Source organism: Embiotoca jacksoni, unplaced genomic scaffold (genome assembly GCF_022577435.1).
Source record: "Embiotoca jacksoni isolate LCO1_2020_lvr unplaced genomic scaffold, fEmbJac1.0.p SCAF_6, whole genome shotgun sequence".
NCBI classification, from domain to species: Eukaryota; Metazoa; Chordata; class Actinopteri; family Embiotocidae; genus Embiotoca; species Embiotoca jacksoni.
This window is the reverse complement of record NW_027185414.1, coordinates 7,444,866-7,463,467: the sequence shown is the minus strand read 5'-3', so window position 1 is coordinate 7,463,467 and position 18,602 is coordinate 7,444,866. Positions and strand designations below refer to the sequence as shown.

The 18,602-nt window shown below is 39.5% G+C and overlaps 1 protein-coding gene and 2 pseudogenes across 1 annotated transcript; 2 read left to right on the top strand and 1 right to left on the bottom strand.

Moving 5' to 3' along the window:
• Nucleotides 1-3,706: 3,706 nt before the first annotated feature.
• Nucleotides 3,707-6,859, bottom strand: LOC138213405 (UDP-glucuronosyltransferase 2A2-like). Its single transcript, XM_069174473.1, has 2 exons — nucleotides 6,806-6,859; nucleotides 3,707-6,358 (listed from the first exon to the last, which is right to left on the bottom strand). Exon 2 carries the CDS (start codon nucleotides 6,356-6,358, stop codon nucleotides 4,775-4,777), a length of 1,584 nt encoding a protein of 527 aa, XP_069030574.1. The 5' UTR covers nucleotides 6,806-6,859; the 3' UTR covers nucleotides 3,707-4,774.
• A 1,945-nt stretch (nucleotides 6,860-8,804) lies between these two features.
• LOC138213412 (UDP-glucuronosyltransferase 2C1 pseudogene) lies at nucleotides 8,805-11,652 on the top strand (annotated as a pseudogene).
• A 1,187-nt stretch (nucleotides 11,653-12,839) lies between these two features.
• Nucleotides 12,840-18,504, top strand: LOC138213260 (UDP-glucuronosyltransferase 2B17 pseudogene; annotated as a pseudogene).
• The last annotated feature ends 98 nt before the right edge of the window (nucleotides 18,505-18,602 follow it).

The following is an 18,602-nucleotide window of genomic DNA, read 5'->3' as shown; positions in this document are numbered from 1 at the left end:
GTAATATTTTGGGGTTGAGTCGCTGAGTGTTGAGGAACATGATTCAACACTACTCCCTGTGTTGACTGCACAGTTGTGTTGCTGTATTAGCATTTCCCAGCATGCCTTACTTATTTCTTTGTAACTTTTGAGAACAAAGCAATCAAATTAAATCAAAGTGATGGGCAGAAATTACATTTAGTTTTGTTAAAACATTCTGTTTATCAATATTTCAATGAAGACATAATGGTAAATAAAATGGGCCTATCATTCGAAACCATTCGTGTACAAGTTAGGAACATAACATATATACCAATCACAACGCCAATACTACAATGTTCAGTTAGTAGTTTATTATGCGAAGATCCCATGCAGCATCAACTGTTGCAAACTGGATGTAATCAACTGAACATTATTATAAAAGGCAAATTTATGACAGGTATGTTATTATCTTATCGGCCCTATCTGAAATCTCTGAAGTATGGTGAAATTTTAACTCCATAAATGTCAAACCATACACACTTTAAAGTGTTGACTGTTAACACTGCGAAAGAGTTCATGTTCAAACAATCGAAGATTAAAGTCAAATTTACTCTTCATGGGAGTTGAGGTTTAACTCCCAAAGAGTTCAAGTTCAACTCCTGAAAAGGGTTGAAAATCAACTCCAAGAAAAGAGTTACTTTCACAAAGCTTGAGAGTGTATTTGATGGTCTCACATGTACAAGCAAAAAGAGTTGAACTCAGACAGTTTATTCCAAAGACGTGAATGTGCTGTGCAGGAACGTGTTAATGCAGGCACTTTGAAGTTGTTTTGAACTTACATATGAGGATGAACTGGGAACAAAAGTAAAGAAACACCCCCGATTGCTTCTAGGGTAAATGTGATTGTTCAGGTCCTGTCAATGAGTAATCTCGTTATCTCCTCATGTTTGCACACAGATTGATCCACTCCGTGCTCGTCCCTATTAAACCTGTTTCAAACTGCAGTGAAGTTAGTTTGAAGTTGGAGATACCGCAACCGGATTCAAAGGCGGGTTACGCTGCCTCACCGAGAGCCAGCAGAGGATGTTAAACCCACCTCCGAGATCCTGCTCTTAACCGCAGCGGTTCCTCTCAGGGACCGTTTGAACAACCAAAAAACAAACAAACAAAAGTTCCTTTTTTGTCAGTATATCACCATAGTAGTAAATATTATACTAACAAAGTATTCTAAATTGGTCTCTAATATCTAATGTGAGTACATATAATTTATTTTATATAAATATTTGAAAAGAAGATCATATATATTTTTTTTTTATGGTGTAGCTTCCATATAATGTGACCCTGTGACTAAAAACCAATGGCAACTTCTATTACTATACATGACAAAAAAAAAATTTTTTTTTAAGTTTTTGATTGTAGTGCTTAATCAATTCTATTTGAATATTTTTATGGAAAAGTCAGCATAGAAAAATCATTATTTTCTTAATACCTTGCAGCTTCCAGGTCATGTGACTCCATATAAATGGGAAATTGGTTTGAATAAAGATTTGTCCAAACCAAACATTAAATTCTATAAAAGAACATTTTTCAATGAAGAAGAAGCAGCTCTAAAAATCCAATAAAAAGAGGTTTATCGTACTTGTCTTGTGTAGTAGAATACATATATAAAAAATGCTCATAAAATCAAAGAAGCACAAAATTAAAAAAAAAAAGAATTGTTGTGCCCTTTTTGTCCAGTTTTGTAAAACACACTTGTTTTCATGGGATTTTATTGCTTCTAATTGCTTCTAATATTTTTATGGTAAGTTTTTTTCAATTGGTCTCATATCATGTGATCCACAATCTCCAAACCAAGCAAAATTGTACTATCAATTAGGTATAATTCATTTAGGGGGGGGGATTTCAGTACTTCTTTCATTTTATGTACATTTTTGAAGAGAAAAATAATGTTTTATGGAAAATATTATTTTTATGCTAAACTCAGCACCCTGTGACGTCCCTCTCATTTGTCTGACTGATTCTCGGGAAGACATGATCTCGGGAATATTTTCATAGAATTCCTTCAAACTTGGCACGAACATTCACTTGGACAGAAGCATGAGATGTTTAGAAGTTAAGGGTTAAAGGTCAAAGGTCAAGGTCACTGCCACCTCACACCACATCTGTACCATTATTTGACTCTGCAGTGGTTGGGTGTATAAGTGATGGATGGGAGGAGGAGTACAGGACAGTAGTGGAGGACTTTGTGGAGTGGGCTGGTAGAAATCAGCTTCTTCTGAACGTGACTAAGACCAGAGAGATGGTGGTCGACTTCAGGAGGAAGACGACGGCTCCACAACCACTGCGTGTTCAGGGAGAGGAGGTGGACATGGTGGAGGAGTACAAGTACCTGGTTGTCTCCATCGACAACAGACTGAACTGGAAGACCAACATCAACGCTGTCTACAAGAAGGGGATGAGTGAACTGTACTTCTCCGTAGTCTGCTGGGGGAGCAGCATTGGAGCCGGAGACACCAACAGACTTAACAAACTGGTGAAGAAGGCCGGCTCCATCATTGGCTACAAACCAGACAGCCTGGAAATAATGGTGGAGAGGAGGACGCTGAACAAACTGTTATCCATATTGGATAATCCTGACCACCCTCTTCACCACCTGCTGCAGGGACAGCGGAGCATGTTCTCCAATAAACTCCTCCAGCTCCGCTGTCACGAGGACAGATACAGGAGATCATTCCTGCCCACTGCGATAAGACTTTACAATACTTCACCTTTGACTAAATCTGTCTTACATCATTAACAATAGATTAAATAGACTCTTCTGGCATCACCATGTTCAGTTAACTTATTTGCACTACTGCTGACCGTGTCACTGTTGTTTAATTTTTTTCTATTCTATTTGTATAAACTGTACATTTTCACATTTTTATATTTAAAAAATGTTCTACCTGTATTTTTATTGTAATTATTATTTATTTTACCTGTATCTTTCCAATCCATGCTGCTGAAGCAGAAAATGTCCCCTTGCCAGATCAATAAACTATCTATCTATCTATCTATCTATCTATCTATCTATCTATCTATCTATCTATCTATCTATCTATCTATCTATCTATCTATCTATCTAGCTATCTATCTATCTATCATTGTAAATGCAATATCTCAAGAACTCCTTTAGTGAAATTGGCACAAATATTCACCATGACTCTACGATTAAATGATCAGATGCCAGGGGTCAAAGGTCAAGTTCACTGTAACCTCATATACGACTCTCTCAGGAATGCCCGAAGAAAATTTCTTAAAATGTGTTAAAAATGTTCACTTGGACTCAGGGATGATCTGATTCCAATTTGGTGGCCAAAGGTCACGGTGACCTCACAAAACACATGTATGGTCGTAACTGTGCACAAAGGTCTAATAGCATGCAATCAAAATTATGGCATTTTATATCCAAAAGGTCAAAGGTCAATTGACATTAAATAATTCTGCAAAAACAGTTTTCTGGGCATTATTCAACACCCTAACTCAGGAACAGAATGGGTAGATTATTACCACATTTCACATTTGGTCAGCTACTTGGTGGCTGTAATCTTTGGTGTCCACCTTGAAACTTTGGCGTTTGTATTCATTTCCGGTGCTGTTTGACTGAAGATGTGTGTGAAGCTTCCACATTTTAAAATGTATAGCTTATTTGATGAAACATTTATAATTGGAGCCTTGGATACTGTAAATCAGCTTTATTGGCCAATCATGTGAACATATTCAAGGTTTCACTATATATATTATATGAGTCCAGACAGATATGGATGTAAACTGCAACCTGACTGGTGGATGGGGGCAAACTCTCTCCTGGTGAAGTGAATGGTTTGATGAGTGTGTTTAAAATCAAATCATGATTATCTGGAGCCCTTAAGTGGTCATTAAAGGTGGAAAAAGTGGAATTGATCAGTATTCATGATAGGTCTTGATTTCGGAGGTCGGCTTATGACTCAATTAAATTCAGTTCAGTTTAGTTTAATTTTATTTTATTCAGTGTAGCATCACTATGCGAAATGGTACCAATCACTTTGCTGCAAGCAAATCAAAAAAAGAAACCTCCACATTTAAAAATGAAAATGAAAAACGTATAGCAGCCGATGCCTATATGAATAACTAACCGGTGGTTCTGGTATGATGTGGCCCAAAATCTGTACAGAGCAATGGTGACCAATCATAGTGAACTTTGTAAAATCAGAAATGATTACAGTCCTTATTGCAGTAGATTAAAAAAAAAAATATTTCAAATAAACAGATCGTGAGTGTAATTTTGAGAATATGTAAATAAGTGCAACTATTTTGTGAAATGGGCTGCATGAAAACACACCTTGACAGATGAACAAGTAAGTGTTGACCTGAACCACAATAGATCAGGAATGCTGTTTTAATTAACGTTTATATTCAGAACTCTAAACTGTTTGCACTAAAGACAATTTTCTTTCATCACCTGTGATATTGATAACAGGTTAATGACTGTTATGTTTTCGAGCTGCTAAGCAGTTATTGTTACTTTAAATGCACTAAGTGTTGCATATGTTGAACCTAAAATGTGAGTGTAAATCGTTTAATGTTTTATTGTTTGTTAAAGTTATCACAAATTGCAATTGAACGTAACCCTACGGCTCCAGTTGATTATTGTGTCTGTTATCTCCTTACAACCTCTCCCATACCAATCTAGACACTGGTCCACAGCATGTTGAGTCTTCTGTTAACCCCGTGTGGGTTACACTTAGAAATTGAGATATTGTATGTATACGGTGTATCTATATCTCTGGACTCATTAGTCACGTTTCACTTTAGGTTTACACATTGCAGTGCATAAACACCTCATTGAGACAAAAATTGTTAAAAGCACGAGGAGCACAACTCCAGCCAGGAACAGAACTACATCTACAGAGTGGTAGGAATACCAGGGCAGTCTGTAAGAAGCAGCTTTCAGATGAGCTGCTCCTTTGTGTCTCATGACAAACTCGATCCAGAACACGGCGTTATCCATCGGCGTTATTGGCTGATCTCTGTGCAGCCTGGAGAGTCTCTGCATGTTCATCCTGTAGGAGGGTTCGTTCAGGACTTCCTGTATGGCGTTCAGGAAGTTGTCATCTTTGTCCAAGGTTGCCAATGTAAGAAGCTTAGCAGCTCCTCTCTCTTTCAGACGAAGAAGGTTGTCGTGTTGGTCAAAAAACAGAGGAAGACCTACAACTGGGACTCCGTGATAGAGAGCTTCTTGGACTCCGTTTGTTCCCCCATGAGCCACAAATAGTTTGATCTTAGGATGTCCTAAAAGGTCGTTCTGTGGCATCCAGTCGACCAGTAAAGTGTTGTTACCCAGAGTGGCTGGTCTGTCACCTTTATACCTCCAGATGACTTTCTGGGGTAATTTAGCAAAAGTAGCAGCGATCTCATTTGCCATGTCAGCAGGAAGTTCACCCACAAAAGTTCCCAGAGACATGATGATGAAGCCATGCTCTCCTGAACTCTGCACAAACTCCTCCAAGTGTTGAGGCAGAGGTTTGGCAGGTTTACACTGGAACCCTCCCATGTAGACAATGTTGGGCATTGTGGGGCGCGGATAATCAAACACAAAGTCCACTCTCATCAGCCAAATGTCTGCATCAATTATTATCTGGTTATAGTCAATATCAGGACCAAGATATTTGTCACATATCTTCTGGTATACTTTGTTAATCACCAAGTGGTTTTGTGCTTGGCTCATTAGACGTAAAACCAGGTTTTTAACTCTCTGTAAAAAGGTCATCTTATCAGAGTTGCCAGATCCTGTCATAGGAATATAGGATATGGGTGAAGGGGCAATAGCAAGATGAGCCTCTTCAGATATTAACCAACGGACATTATAAACCAAAGGAAGGTTCAAATATTTGGCCAAAATGACTCCACCACCCCAGCAGGGGTCAGTGAGTACCAGGTCAAAATTGCTGTGCTGTAGAGTTCTCATCAACTCTCTGTCATCGAGCAACGCTGATGCAAATTCAGCCACAATGGATTGAGCTTCAAGAAATGTGCCGAACATTCCTACATTTGCGTGGAGAAAACTGGTGAGGGGGAGAGCTCCCCGCTCAAATTGTATGGAATCAAATATGAGCTTAGTAATGAACGTCTGATCAAAGCTCTTCTCCACTGGAACTGTATAGGTACTGTAATACGAGGAGTTATCCTTGATGTACCAGCTATTGCTGGAACGCACAATAGTTAAATTGTGTCCTCTGGAGTGCAAATCTCGAAGCAGAATATCCATGTTTATCCAGTGGCTGCCTTCAGTCGGAAGGACTAAGATGTTGCCACCTTGACAGGTTTTGGAAATGAGGATGAGGAGCAGCACAGCACTGCAGCAGCAGATCAGCCTCATCTGAAACGCAATCAAATGATAATCAATTGACTGAGGTTAAGAATGTCTTTAAATGCACTGTGATCATTTCAAAGTATCCATACTGAGCCATTTTTCATGATTTCTAACCTCCCTCATTTTCCATCATTGGAAATTCTCCCTTTAAATTTTCCATAATAGCCTATAGAATTATGCTTGACATTGAAAGTCAGTCCTGTGGACATACAAGTCTTAGGGCTTCTAAACTGCACATCACAGTTATAACATTAACACAGTGTCTAACAGCTCCACACACACTGAAATTACGTAAAGCCCATTTGGGCGTTAGCATTACTCTCCTAAAAGTAATATAGCAAGTTTAAACATGATTCACAAACTGGAGCTCAAGTCTGAGCACAACTTTCCAACTGACTGAACAACAAAACTGTAACGTGTAACATGTTGCGTAAAAACATCGTTTCCACTTACTGTAGCCTGTGTTGTTTCACCACAAAGAAAAAAACAAGATGTTGGAGAACTGTTTTTGTGTAACAGCTGTGCAACACTCCGGAAGTGCTTATCCATGCAATCTGGAGGGGAGGAGTGATTACGGGTGCACTGCGGTGAAGTCAGTTTTAGGATGGATAGTCGACAGACCTTCCGGATCCAACTGTGTAGGTTTAATTTAGGGACCATCAATAAATTATTCTTAAAATGACGTCAGACCAATATTATTTCGAATACCTTCTTATCTTGCCCATAATACTTTTTATTTTTTTTTAATATAATAAGCTGATCTCATGTAGAACATCTGTTTATCTATATTTCTAGTGTGCATTTAATTCATTTTATATAAATATTTGAATTGAAGTTATTTGATTTTTCTGTCATTTGAATTGTCTTTGTTGAAATATTCCAACACATGTTTAATCACAAGTGAATAAAATTTATACTATTTACCAACATTTCGACAACATTACGGAGGATGAGAGCATGCTGGAAAATAGGAGAGGAGAAGTCCAAGAAACATATGAACAGTTATGTTATTCTGCAGCAGACAAATCTAATTAATCAATATTACACGAGATTTTTGACGTTAAAGCACACCCTCGAGTGTAATATTGTGATTATACAACAAGTAACCATCTAAATAAAATATATAATCAAAATGTATTCATATTGTGGGGCAATTTGCTCTCAAAATACAAAACTTTTTGTCAGTGCGATCTCCGTTTCTACGGCGGTACATGGGGTACGACTAATAACTGGGAAACAATCATTGCATCAGTAGAAGCGAATGTAATGTATGCAATGTTTACCACTCCAGGAAGTAGTCCGACCCTTAGCAACGACGTAGCAACAGAGATGAGATCTACTCCATTTTATTGCTTTCTAGAGATCGTTTCTCAAACTAAATAAATACAGCACATAGAAACACTAAACTGCTTAGCTCGCTCAATATCATTGTAAGTAAGATATCCACTGAAAAAGGATATCAATGGACTCATGCATTTTTAAGATTTTAGCACTGTGTTATGTGTTAAAACAACCGGTCAAACTAGCCGCTGTTAGGATTTTAAGTGTGCGACTTTCCATAGTATTACGGTACGGGTGCTCGGAGCGACAATTAAGGACCAAGAGAGACACAATTTCACCAAATGGGTCACATTTAACAGACCTGTAACAAGTAAAAACAACATTATATTGCACATTATATGAAATTCAATTCCAATGAAATATTCCCATTGAGTAGGCGGAGTGATATTTGTAGTGATGAGCAGGGTGTGATGTTTTATGGTGATTTGCGGACGTTCCAAATGTTCAGTTGACCAATCAGATCTCTGGGTCGGAACTACTTGTTGTATAATAAGAGAGCGAGTGAGAGAGCAGGACACACACACTTATGTTCTTTTGTATAAAAGTTACTGAGGCAACAATACAACTTTGATTACCATATTGTACTGTGTTGGGGTAAGGCCTGGAGTTTCCCTGCATTTTTTTTTAAGCTAAAAATAATTCTCCCAGTCCTTTCAATGAGTAATGACGTCATCGCTTCTGTTTGCAGACATGTTGATCCACTTACTGGCTTCACACCACAGTGAAGTTAGTTTTAGGTTGGAAACACGAACCCTTAACCTGAGGTTTCACTTAGGGACTGTCAATAAGGGCTATCTTCCTGCTGACTTGTCCATATTTGTAAAATAAAAAAAAAAATGCCTAAAAGATAATGCTAAATTGGTCTTATGCATGACATCTGCAGAACTTATGAAAGTGCTTATTGCAGTAGATTGGACAGATGTTTCTACCAAAGTATAGAGCTACATGGTGAGTGTACTTTGAAAACATGTAAAACTCTTGCATCAAAGACATTTAAATTATCCCAAATTTTGAATATCCAACCTAGAACTGACTTCACTGAGCTATAGTGCACCCCGAATCATACCTCCCCTCCAGACTGCAAATAAGGACTCAGAGTTTGTTTTACTGACACTGTACAAAACAGTTCTCTAACACTGAGATTTTTTTTCTGCGTGGAGAGAAAAGTACAGGCTACAGTAAGTGGAACCGATTTGTGTTAAGGATGTGTCACCGTACATTTTGCATGTTAGCCTACAACTTTTGCTCAGTCAGCGGGAAAGTGGAGCTCAGACTTCAGCTGTTTGTGAATCATGTTTAAACTTACTATATTACCTTTAGGAAAGTAATGATTTGGCACAAATGGGCTTTAATTAATTTCAGTGTGTTTTTTTAATTTAATTTTAGGCATAATTCCATTAGCTATTACGGAGAATTTTAAAACGAGGTTAGAAATCATGAAAAATGGGCAGTATGGATGGCTTTACTGATATACTGATGGCTCAGTATGGATACTTTGAAATGATCACAGCTCCTTTAAAGACATTCTTCACCTCAGTCAATTGATTATCATTTGATTGCGTTTCAGATGAGGCTGATCTGCTGCTGCAGTGCTGTGGTGCTCCTCATCCTCATTTCCAAAACCTGTCAAGGTGGCAACATCTTAGTCCTTCCGACTGAAGGCAGCCACTGGATAAACATGGATATTCTGCTTCGAGATTTGCACTCCAGAGGACACAATTTAACTATTGTGTATCCCACCAATAGCTGGTACATCAAGGATAACTCCTCGTATTACAGTACCTACACAGTTCAAACTGTGATGAGCTTTGATCAGACGTTTATCACAAGGATCTTATCTGAGATCATAGAATTTGAGCGGGCGGCTCACCCCTTCACCAGTTTTCTCCACATAACTGTTAGCATGTTCAGCGCATTTCTTGAAGCTCACTCCATTGTGGCTGAATTTACATCAGCGTTGCTCGATGACAGAGAGTTGATGAGAACTCTACAGCACAGCAATTTTGACCTTGTACTCACTGACCCCTGCTGGGGTGGTGGAGTCATTTTGGCCAAATATTTGAACCTTCCTTTGGTTTATAATGTCCGTTGGTTAATATTTGAAGAGGCTCATCTTGCCATTGCCCCTTCACCCATATCCTATATTCCTATAACAGGATCTGGCAACTCTGATAAGATGACCTTTTTACAGAGAGTTAAAAACCTGGTTTTACGTCTAATGACCCAAGCACAAAACCACTTGGTAATTAACCAAATATACCAGAAGATATGTGACAAATATCTTGGTCCTGATATTGACTATAACCAGATAATGATTGATGCAGACATTTGGCTGATGAGAGTGGACTTTGTGTTTGATTATCCGCGCCCCACAATGCCCAACGTTGTCTACATGGGAGGGTTCCAGTGTAAACCTGCCAAACCTCTGCCTCAACACTTGGAGGAGTTCGTGCAGAGTTCAGGAGAGCATGGCTTCATCATCATGTCTCTGGGAACTTTTGTGAGTGAACTTCCTGCTGACATGACAAATGAGATCGCTGCTACTTTTGCTAAATTACCCCAGAAAGTCATCTGGAGGTATAAAGGTGACAGACCAGCCACTCTGGGTAACAACACTTTACTGGTCGACTGGATGCCACAGAACGACCTTTTAGGACATCCTAAGATCAAACTATTTGTGGCTCACGGGGGAACAAACGGAGTCCAAGAAGCTCTCTATCACGGAGTCCCAGTTGTAGGTCTTCCTCTGTTTTTTGACCAATACGACAACCTTCTTCGTCTGAAAGAGAGAGGAGCTGCTAAGCTTCTTACATTGGCAACCTTGGACAAAGATGACAACTTCCTGAACGCCATACAGGAAGTCCTGAACGAACCCTCCTACAGGATGAACATGCAGAGACTCTCCAGGCTGCACAGAGATCAGCCAATAACGCCGATGGATAACGCCGTGTTCTGGATCGAGTTTGTCATGAGACACAAAGGAGCAGCTCATCTGAAAGCTGCTTCTTACAGACTGCCCTGGTATTCCTACCACTCTGTAGATGTAGTTCTGTTCCTGGCTGGAGTTGTGCTCCTCGTGCTTTTAACAATTTTTGTCTCCATGAGGTGTTTATGCACTGCAATGTGTAAACCTAAAGTGAAACGTGACTAATGAGTCCAGAGATATAGATACACCGTATACATACAATATCTCAATTTCTAAGTGTAACCCACACGGGGTTAACAGAAGACTCAACATGCTGTGGACCAGTGTCTAGATTGGTATGGGAGAGGTTGTAAGGAGATAACAGACACAATAATCAACTGGAGCCGTAGGGTTACGTTCAATTGCAATTTGTGATAACTTTAACAAACAATAAAACATTAAACGATTTACACTCACATTTTAGGTTCAACATATGCAACACTTAGTGCATTTAAAGTAACAATAACTGCTTAGCAGCTCGAAAACATAACAGTCATTAACCTGTTATCAATATCACAGGTGATGAAAGAAAATTGTCTTTAGTGCAAACAGTTTAGAGTTTCTTTGGATCCAAATGTTTAAGATGATGCCGTGTTGAGGTTGTAACAGTTTTTTAGTCAGATTGGTCTGGTCAAGTCAGTTTAGTTCAAAAGAGATATTTGGTCAAGAAAAAAATAGTCAGAGATGTAGGGCTTTGACTGTCCTATCACACTGGTGCACTCGGATGAAGGAATGAAGGAATGAAGGGATGAAGGAATGGACGGTCTCCTCAGTGCAACAAGTGATCGTGGTCCAACTCCTCTGGGTTAAAGGTGGCTCGCCATCTCCTTCCTAAAGGAGAATCCAAATCCAAAATCTACAGGGTTTTCCAGGGAACTCAACAACCTAACCTGTATATAAACAAGGCGGTTACTCTATTGCATCAAAAAATTCACTGAAAATCACATGCAAATTCTCATTGTACTACTGTGACACAACAACAATTAAAATAATTAAATGGTTTCACTGTAATTCATTGAATTGAAATTGAAATGAATGGGTTTACTTTATAAAACCATCTGCTGAACATGAATAAGCATATTACATGCTCACATTCTTTCATTTAAGATCATAGTTTAAATGCACATCTTCAGTAGTTTTAAACAGATATTTTATCATTAGCACGAGGAGAGCATAACAGGACAGGACTATTTAATATAAATAGTGCAACACGGATTTAAACACAAAGTTATAATACCTAACGACAATTGAGCTATGAATTGTACTCTTCCCACCGGGTTATCAATGCAGAATGGTGCTGACTTAACTGCAGCTTAATGCTCTGACTAACACAACCATAAATACAACGCCAAGTTCACATATTATCAAGGAGAACACGAGCTCTCGGAGCTGCCTCGAGCCGACGGACAACGCCAGCTTCTACAGTGAGCCGCTTGTAGCTTAACTTCGCTGACCTCACCGAGACGCTTCCAAACGAGGTTAACTCCTGGCACACCAGTGTTTGGACAACTCCCGTCTCTTCACAGAAACTCTCTCGAAAGGTCGACTTGTTGTTCACACAGTTTTTACTATCCTGTGTTTAGCTCAAGAATTTTGCAGTCTCGAGCCGCGCTCGTCTGTTCATGCCATCTTCACTTCTCTGCACTCACCTGGGTGGGGGTGGGACTTAACCTGTTACTCCAATCAGAAACCTGCGTTGCCTGCTATAGCCAATGAGAACTACGTCTGAACGAAGTGGCTATGATTGACACTGTGTTTAGCAAATAGACAACAACAAAGGAAGCATACTATAACCCGCGCCGTTTTAATACTGGGTTATATAAGCAATTACATTATTTAATTGAGCAATTGCAGTGTTAAATAATTAAGTATATTTACTCAATTACTCTACATAAGTAACATTTTGAGCAATTTATTTGTACTTTATTTGAGTATCTTCATTTGATTCTACTTTATTCTTTCACCAAACTGGGACCAAACAAGTACTTTAAAACTTTAACCACAGTTTGCTGCTAATACTTATGTACTTAAGTACTTACAGTAGGTCGGATTTTTCATGCAGGACTTAATGCATTTGTAACCCACATTAGTTTTACCAGCAACTAAAGGGTTAACTCACACATGCAGTACCGACGTTCACCAGAGAGGCGCTCTCGTGCACGTCGGTAGATCAAAGCCGTCTCCCGGGAGACGACCCTTTATGTCTCCAATGAAACAGCAGCGTCATGAGCGACACCACTGAAGAATCTCATTTGGTTGATTTTTGCTCACTGCTTTTGAGGAGCTTTATTTATTTGATCGTTAACCAGACCGACTCCGAAGGGAGAAGTTTATTTTAAGTCTGAGAAGAGTCTCCGGTGAGTGACGGATACACGTTGTTCACAGTTAGCCGTTTGCTGTAGAGCTACAACGGAGGACAGTTGTTTAGTTGGGCTGAAGATATCTATCAGGAGAGAAGAGAACAATAACCAGTCGGAGATAAATATTAATTTGTAGATGAATATTATTTTACGTGGTTGATATCTGTGATTGTGGAGCTACATGTGCGCGCTGAGGGGTTAATGCGTCGGGACCTGTTGAACCGAGCGGGAACGATGACGTCATTTTCTTGACTTGGCGCCAGAAGTAAACGGTCAGATTGAGAACAGCTGTTGAGTGTGTTGCTTAGTAACGGTGGACGTTTAAATAATGCCTGTTAGGTATAAGTGATAGATGTCACTGAGACATGAGCACATGTGTGTGTGAAATATGTTGGTATGTTAATATTGACCATAGTGAATATTATATATATATATATGTGTGTGTAATACTATTTTACTGGTCATTTACTGTTACACCAACAATAGAGTTTATAAATTATAGTACTGACATCATATTCAATTCTGCTGCATGCAGATTTTTTTTTTTTTTTTTGTATGGATCTGTGATGGAGACAGCGATCCCCAGAAACCTCCACAGAGCGCTGGAGCTGAGTGACCCTGCAACCCCTGATCATCTGATCACCGTGGGTGAAGCTGCATTTGGTCTTCTTGGATTGTCCTGTCGGAGCACCGACGAGCAAAAAAAAGATTCAGATAAGAGTTAGTCTGAGAGCCTCCAGACGTACACTACCCGGGTAGTAGACTGAAAGACAAGAGACTGAAACTGACTGACTGTGGGAGAAATACCGGTATTGGGGTTATTATTTGAATTTGTTATTTTTCTTTTATGTTGTTCCCTTGATTTTCTGTGCGTGTTAATAACTATAATAAATTGCAGTTCAGTTCCTTGTTTTAAACTGCAAACATTTGCCGTGTTTCATTCACTCCCAGAGCGACCTAAAGACAGTCCTAAACTTAACACAGGAAATCTACTGTGTTACATAGACTACACATTATTACCAAAACTGTACAAATCAAAGACTTGGAATAAATTAAGTTATACCATCAGTCCCAGTGTGTGTTTGCATCTCCAACCAACCACCAGGTGGACTATCTTTCTTATAACTGTTGCAGATGTTCAGGTCAATGCACTCAGTTTAATGTGTTACTTTTAGTTTCAAAATGTTTAATACGTAACTCAGACAGGTTTCTCAGTAACTTAGCCAGTTCAGGCCTACATTTAACCTTCAGATGCTTGTTGAGCTACAAACCTGGCATTTACAGTTAAAACTCACATTATAATCCTGTGAAATCAGTGGCTTTTCAAAACTCCACAAATACACACTTCACTCAGTTATATCTGTTTCATGAAAGCTTGTTTGACTTCCTTTGACATGAGTCATTTGCATACAATACAAATGTTCCACAAGATGTGGCGTCTCCACCTCAAGGGTGTGTATGGGTTTGTGTGGGCGACTTGATTTATTAGGCTCGATCAGTGCCTGCATTCAAGACACATTTCAAGACGAAGCCGTTTTGAATTTGCTGTGTTGACTCTTTTATCCTATAGCACCCAATCAAAGAGCCAGCTGCCTGTGTCATATTCAGTCTTAATATTTTCACAGATTTGTCTTGTAGTTTCAGATCACTTCAGTAATGTCTAATGGAAGTATGACGATGGTAAAGAAACTATTTCTTTACTTCCCTTTAGGAGAACACACTTTAATGTGACATGTTTAGCAAGAACTGCAAGAGGAGGTGAGAAAAAATAAATCAGGAAGTGCTTTTTGTTTTTTCAGTCTCACTGGATTTTTTTTTTTGCAGCTCTTCACAACTGTCTTAACAGTCTGAAGGAAAAGTTCAGCAAAACCGAGGATATTTAAAGCATTTTAACCGTAAGTTTGTTCATTATTTAGTTATGTGGCTACAAATACTTTATATTTATTCGATTTGTCTGTATTACTGGTGTGTGCGTTTGCTGTGTAACCATACTGCATGCGAGTGGCTCCACCCTGTACATTATGAAACACTCGCCACTCTCCTGAGTGTTGTAGGGAGTGTGTATGTTTTCATGCAGCTGTCATAGCTAACATATAGTTGTTAAAGTGTCAGTAAATTTTGGACCGCTCACCCAGTTTGTGTATAATACAACTGATACTGTTTGTGGCACGAATCCAATGTTATTCTAGAAACGCTCTTTTCTTGAAGCTTAAACAGAGATCCATTTTTCTGTTTGTACTTTAAAATACCAGTAGATCTACTCCAGGGTCCCACAGCATTTTAAGCGATCCGTGGTTTACTGTCACAGACCACATCTGTATAACCACTACAGCATACAGTAACTCTTTGTTAACACTGCAGCTCTGACTCATTGCGCTATTTTGACCAAGGTTCCCTGGAAAGGCAGGGATCTCTTACTGCAAATGTCTTGCGGGTGGGACAAATGAAACCAGGAAGTGTTTTATAGTCCCACTGGTTTGACTTCAATTTTTTGCTGCCTGGTTTCTTTTGTTTGAGTCTGCGGCAAGAGAGTTTAGTGACCTAAATGGCAGAGAAGATTTCACTGTCAGCTTGACATTTATAGCCTTTGTTTTTAGTGCATTAGGGGAAAAAAAACTAGGTGTTCACAGTGCTGAAAAGAAAACATTTGTTTCTAGTTTTTGACGGTGAGCGTTACCAAGTCGAACAGACTTTATTGAATCAAATCCATTGTTGAGGGTTTTTTGATATTTTAACAATAAGAAAATAAATGTATTGGGTTTTTTTTATGCAGAGATTAAATGTTTCCTTTTGGAAGATAGTTCTGGTTTTAAATCCTTTCTGCAAAGAGAGACGGGGGTCTGACACAAATTGCATGCAGAGCTCTTGGCACCAATCGGCGCCCTAATTTCCCGAGAGAGGCTCCATGTGCTGCGTACACGTGAGGGCTGTCAGAAGGAGTTTTCCCATGCAAATAGAGGCAATTGAACGGAACATCATTGCAGCTCTCTATTTCAAGTGTCTTGTTATATCAACCACCTGTCCTGTGATACTGTACTAACAGCTGTTTTTTCTGCTTTGTTTTTTTTAAATTTATTCATATTTCAGAAGGCAACATTTGACAAGATTTGAAGATGTCACTGGCTTCCATCCTCTCTCTTTTGGCTGTCATTATTCCAGCTGCACGTGGTGGGAAAGTTCTGGTATTTCCACACGACGGTAGCCACTGGGTGAACATGAGGATACTTGTCGAGGAGCTGCATTTGAGGGGACACACTGTGACGCTTATTCGAGCTGCAGACAGCTGGTACATCAGTGAAACCTCCCCGCATTACAATACGGTCACGGTTGATGTCGCTGGTGGTGCAAATGAGGACTTTTTTCGTCTCTTTGTCTCGGAGGTTATTCGAATTAAACGAAGCAAGGGGTCTGCGTGGGACCGTTTTGCTTTGGACATGGAGTTAAAAGACAAGTTCTTTGAATTTCACAACAAAATCTGTGAAATGCTCGTGCACATGTTTGAGAAGAAAGAACTGATGAAGTCTTTGGAAGAAGCCAAGTTTGATGCGGTTTTGACAGACCCTGCGAATGGTGGAGGCATATTTCTGGCTCACTACCTCGGCTTGCCGTTGGTGTTCAATGCTCGGTGGACTGTTCACGGTGAGGCCCATTTTGCTATCGCACCTTCTCCACTTTCCTACGTCCCACTTCCACCTTCAGAATTATCAGATCGTATGACTTTCTTTGAGAGGGTCCAAAACATGATCTTTTACACCATGAGGATGCAACTGTACAAGCAGGCAGTTGGGCCACATTATTCTGCATTGGCCAACCGCTACTTTGGCTCAGACGTAGACTACTTCACCCTGTTTCAAGCTGCAGACCTGTGGCTCATGAGGGTGGACTTTGTGTTCGAGTTCCCTCGTCCCACCATGCCTAATGTTGTCTACATGGGAGGGTTCCAGTGTAAACCTGCGAAGCCTCTGCCTCAACACTTGGAAGAGTTTGTGCAGAGCTCTGGAGAGCACGGCGTCATCATCATGTCTCTGGGGACTTTGATTGGAGAGCTTCCCCGAGATTTAGCTGACGAGATCGCTGCAGCTTTTGCTAAATTACCCCAGAAAGTCATCTGGAGGCATAAAGGTGACAGACCAGCCACTCTGGGTAACAACACTTTACTGGTCGACTGGATGCCACAGAACGACCTTTTAGGACATCCTAAGATCAAACTATTTGTAAGCCATGGGGGAACAAATGGTATTTATGAAGCTATATATCATGGGGTTCCCATTGTTGGCATTCCCATCGTGTTCGATCAAGCCGACAACCTCTCCAGAATGAGAGCAAAGGGCACTGCAAAGGCTTTGGATGTTTCTGATTTGGATAGAAACATATTTCAGAAAGACATACAGGAAGTCCTGAACGAACCCTCCTACAGGATGAACATGCAGAGACTCTCCAGGCTGCACAGAGATCAGCCAACGAACCCGCTGGACCGCGCCCTCTTCTGGATCGAGTTTGTCATGAGACACAAAGGTGCAGCTCACCTGAGGACTGAGTCCTACAGACTGCCCTGGTATTCCTACCACTCTGTCGATGTCATATTATTTTTGGTAGCAGTTGCACTGCTTGTGTTGTTATTTTTTGCTGGGTTAGTACGGGTCTGCTTTAGATTGTGTTTTAGAAAAAAATATAAACGTGACTAACCAGGAAAGGTGGACTGGTAATTTTCACATTTGTTGGTATATTGTTATGCTAATGTAAATATGGCTGTAATTAACAGACCACTGAATGGAATAGATGATTTAAAGACATTACATTTTTGACTGTCTTTTGAGCTCCCTTTTGAGTACTTATTTTCTTAGAAATATCGAATAGTTTAAATTTGCTCTTCTTTCCCACCCATTGCCTTAACAACCGTGGTGACCAAGTATTCAAGGTTGTAGCTCCAAAACTATGGAATGCTCCACCTGCATCCCGAAGGTCTGCTGATACTGTGGACTCGGCTAAAAACAGCTCCAGACATTCCTGTTTTCACAGGCTGTTGGGTAACCTATATGCACCAGGTCTGCATCTCTGTACTTGTGTTTTTATGTTGGATTGTGTTTTTATGTTTTTCAATGTGGTTCTCCAAATCTCCTTAACTTCTTTTTTTCATGTTTTTTTTTTTTTTTAACTTTTGTAAAGCACTTTGTGAATTTATCTGTGAAAAGAGCTAGGCAAATAAATTGTACTCACTATAAATACATTTAGTGTTAAAAAACATAACGTCATTTAATTTATGTGTCTGCATGCACCTGGTAAATATTTACTTTTGGTTCTAACCAAATGAAAGAAGAACATGGAATAATAAAATGAGCACAATTTGTAATCCAATTATACTCGATTTCAGTTCTTCAGTATTCCATGTTACTGTACACAATATTATGAACTTCTATTTATTAGAAGCTTCTGCTATTTCGATTCACCTTATTCCAAAAATCTAGGACCTGATTATATGTCTAAACATCTGCAACATGAGAAATGATGCTGCATTATTAAAAGTTCTTGTTTTCCAGTCATGTAAATCTGTTAGTGATATTTGCATAATCGTAAAACACCACTG

Coding starts and splice junctions, on each gene's coding strand:
- LOC138213405 (XM_069174473.1), bottom strand. CDS start 6,358: ATGAGGCTGATCTGCTGCTGCAGTGCTGTGCTGCTCCTCATCCTCATT.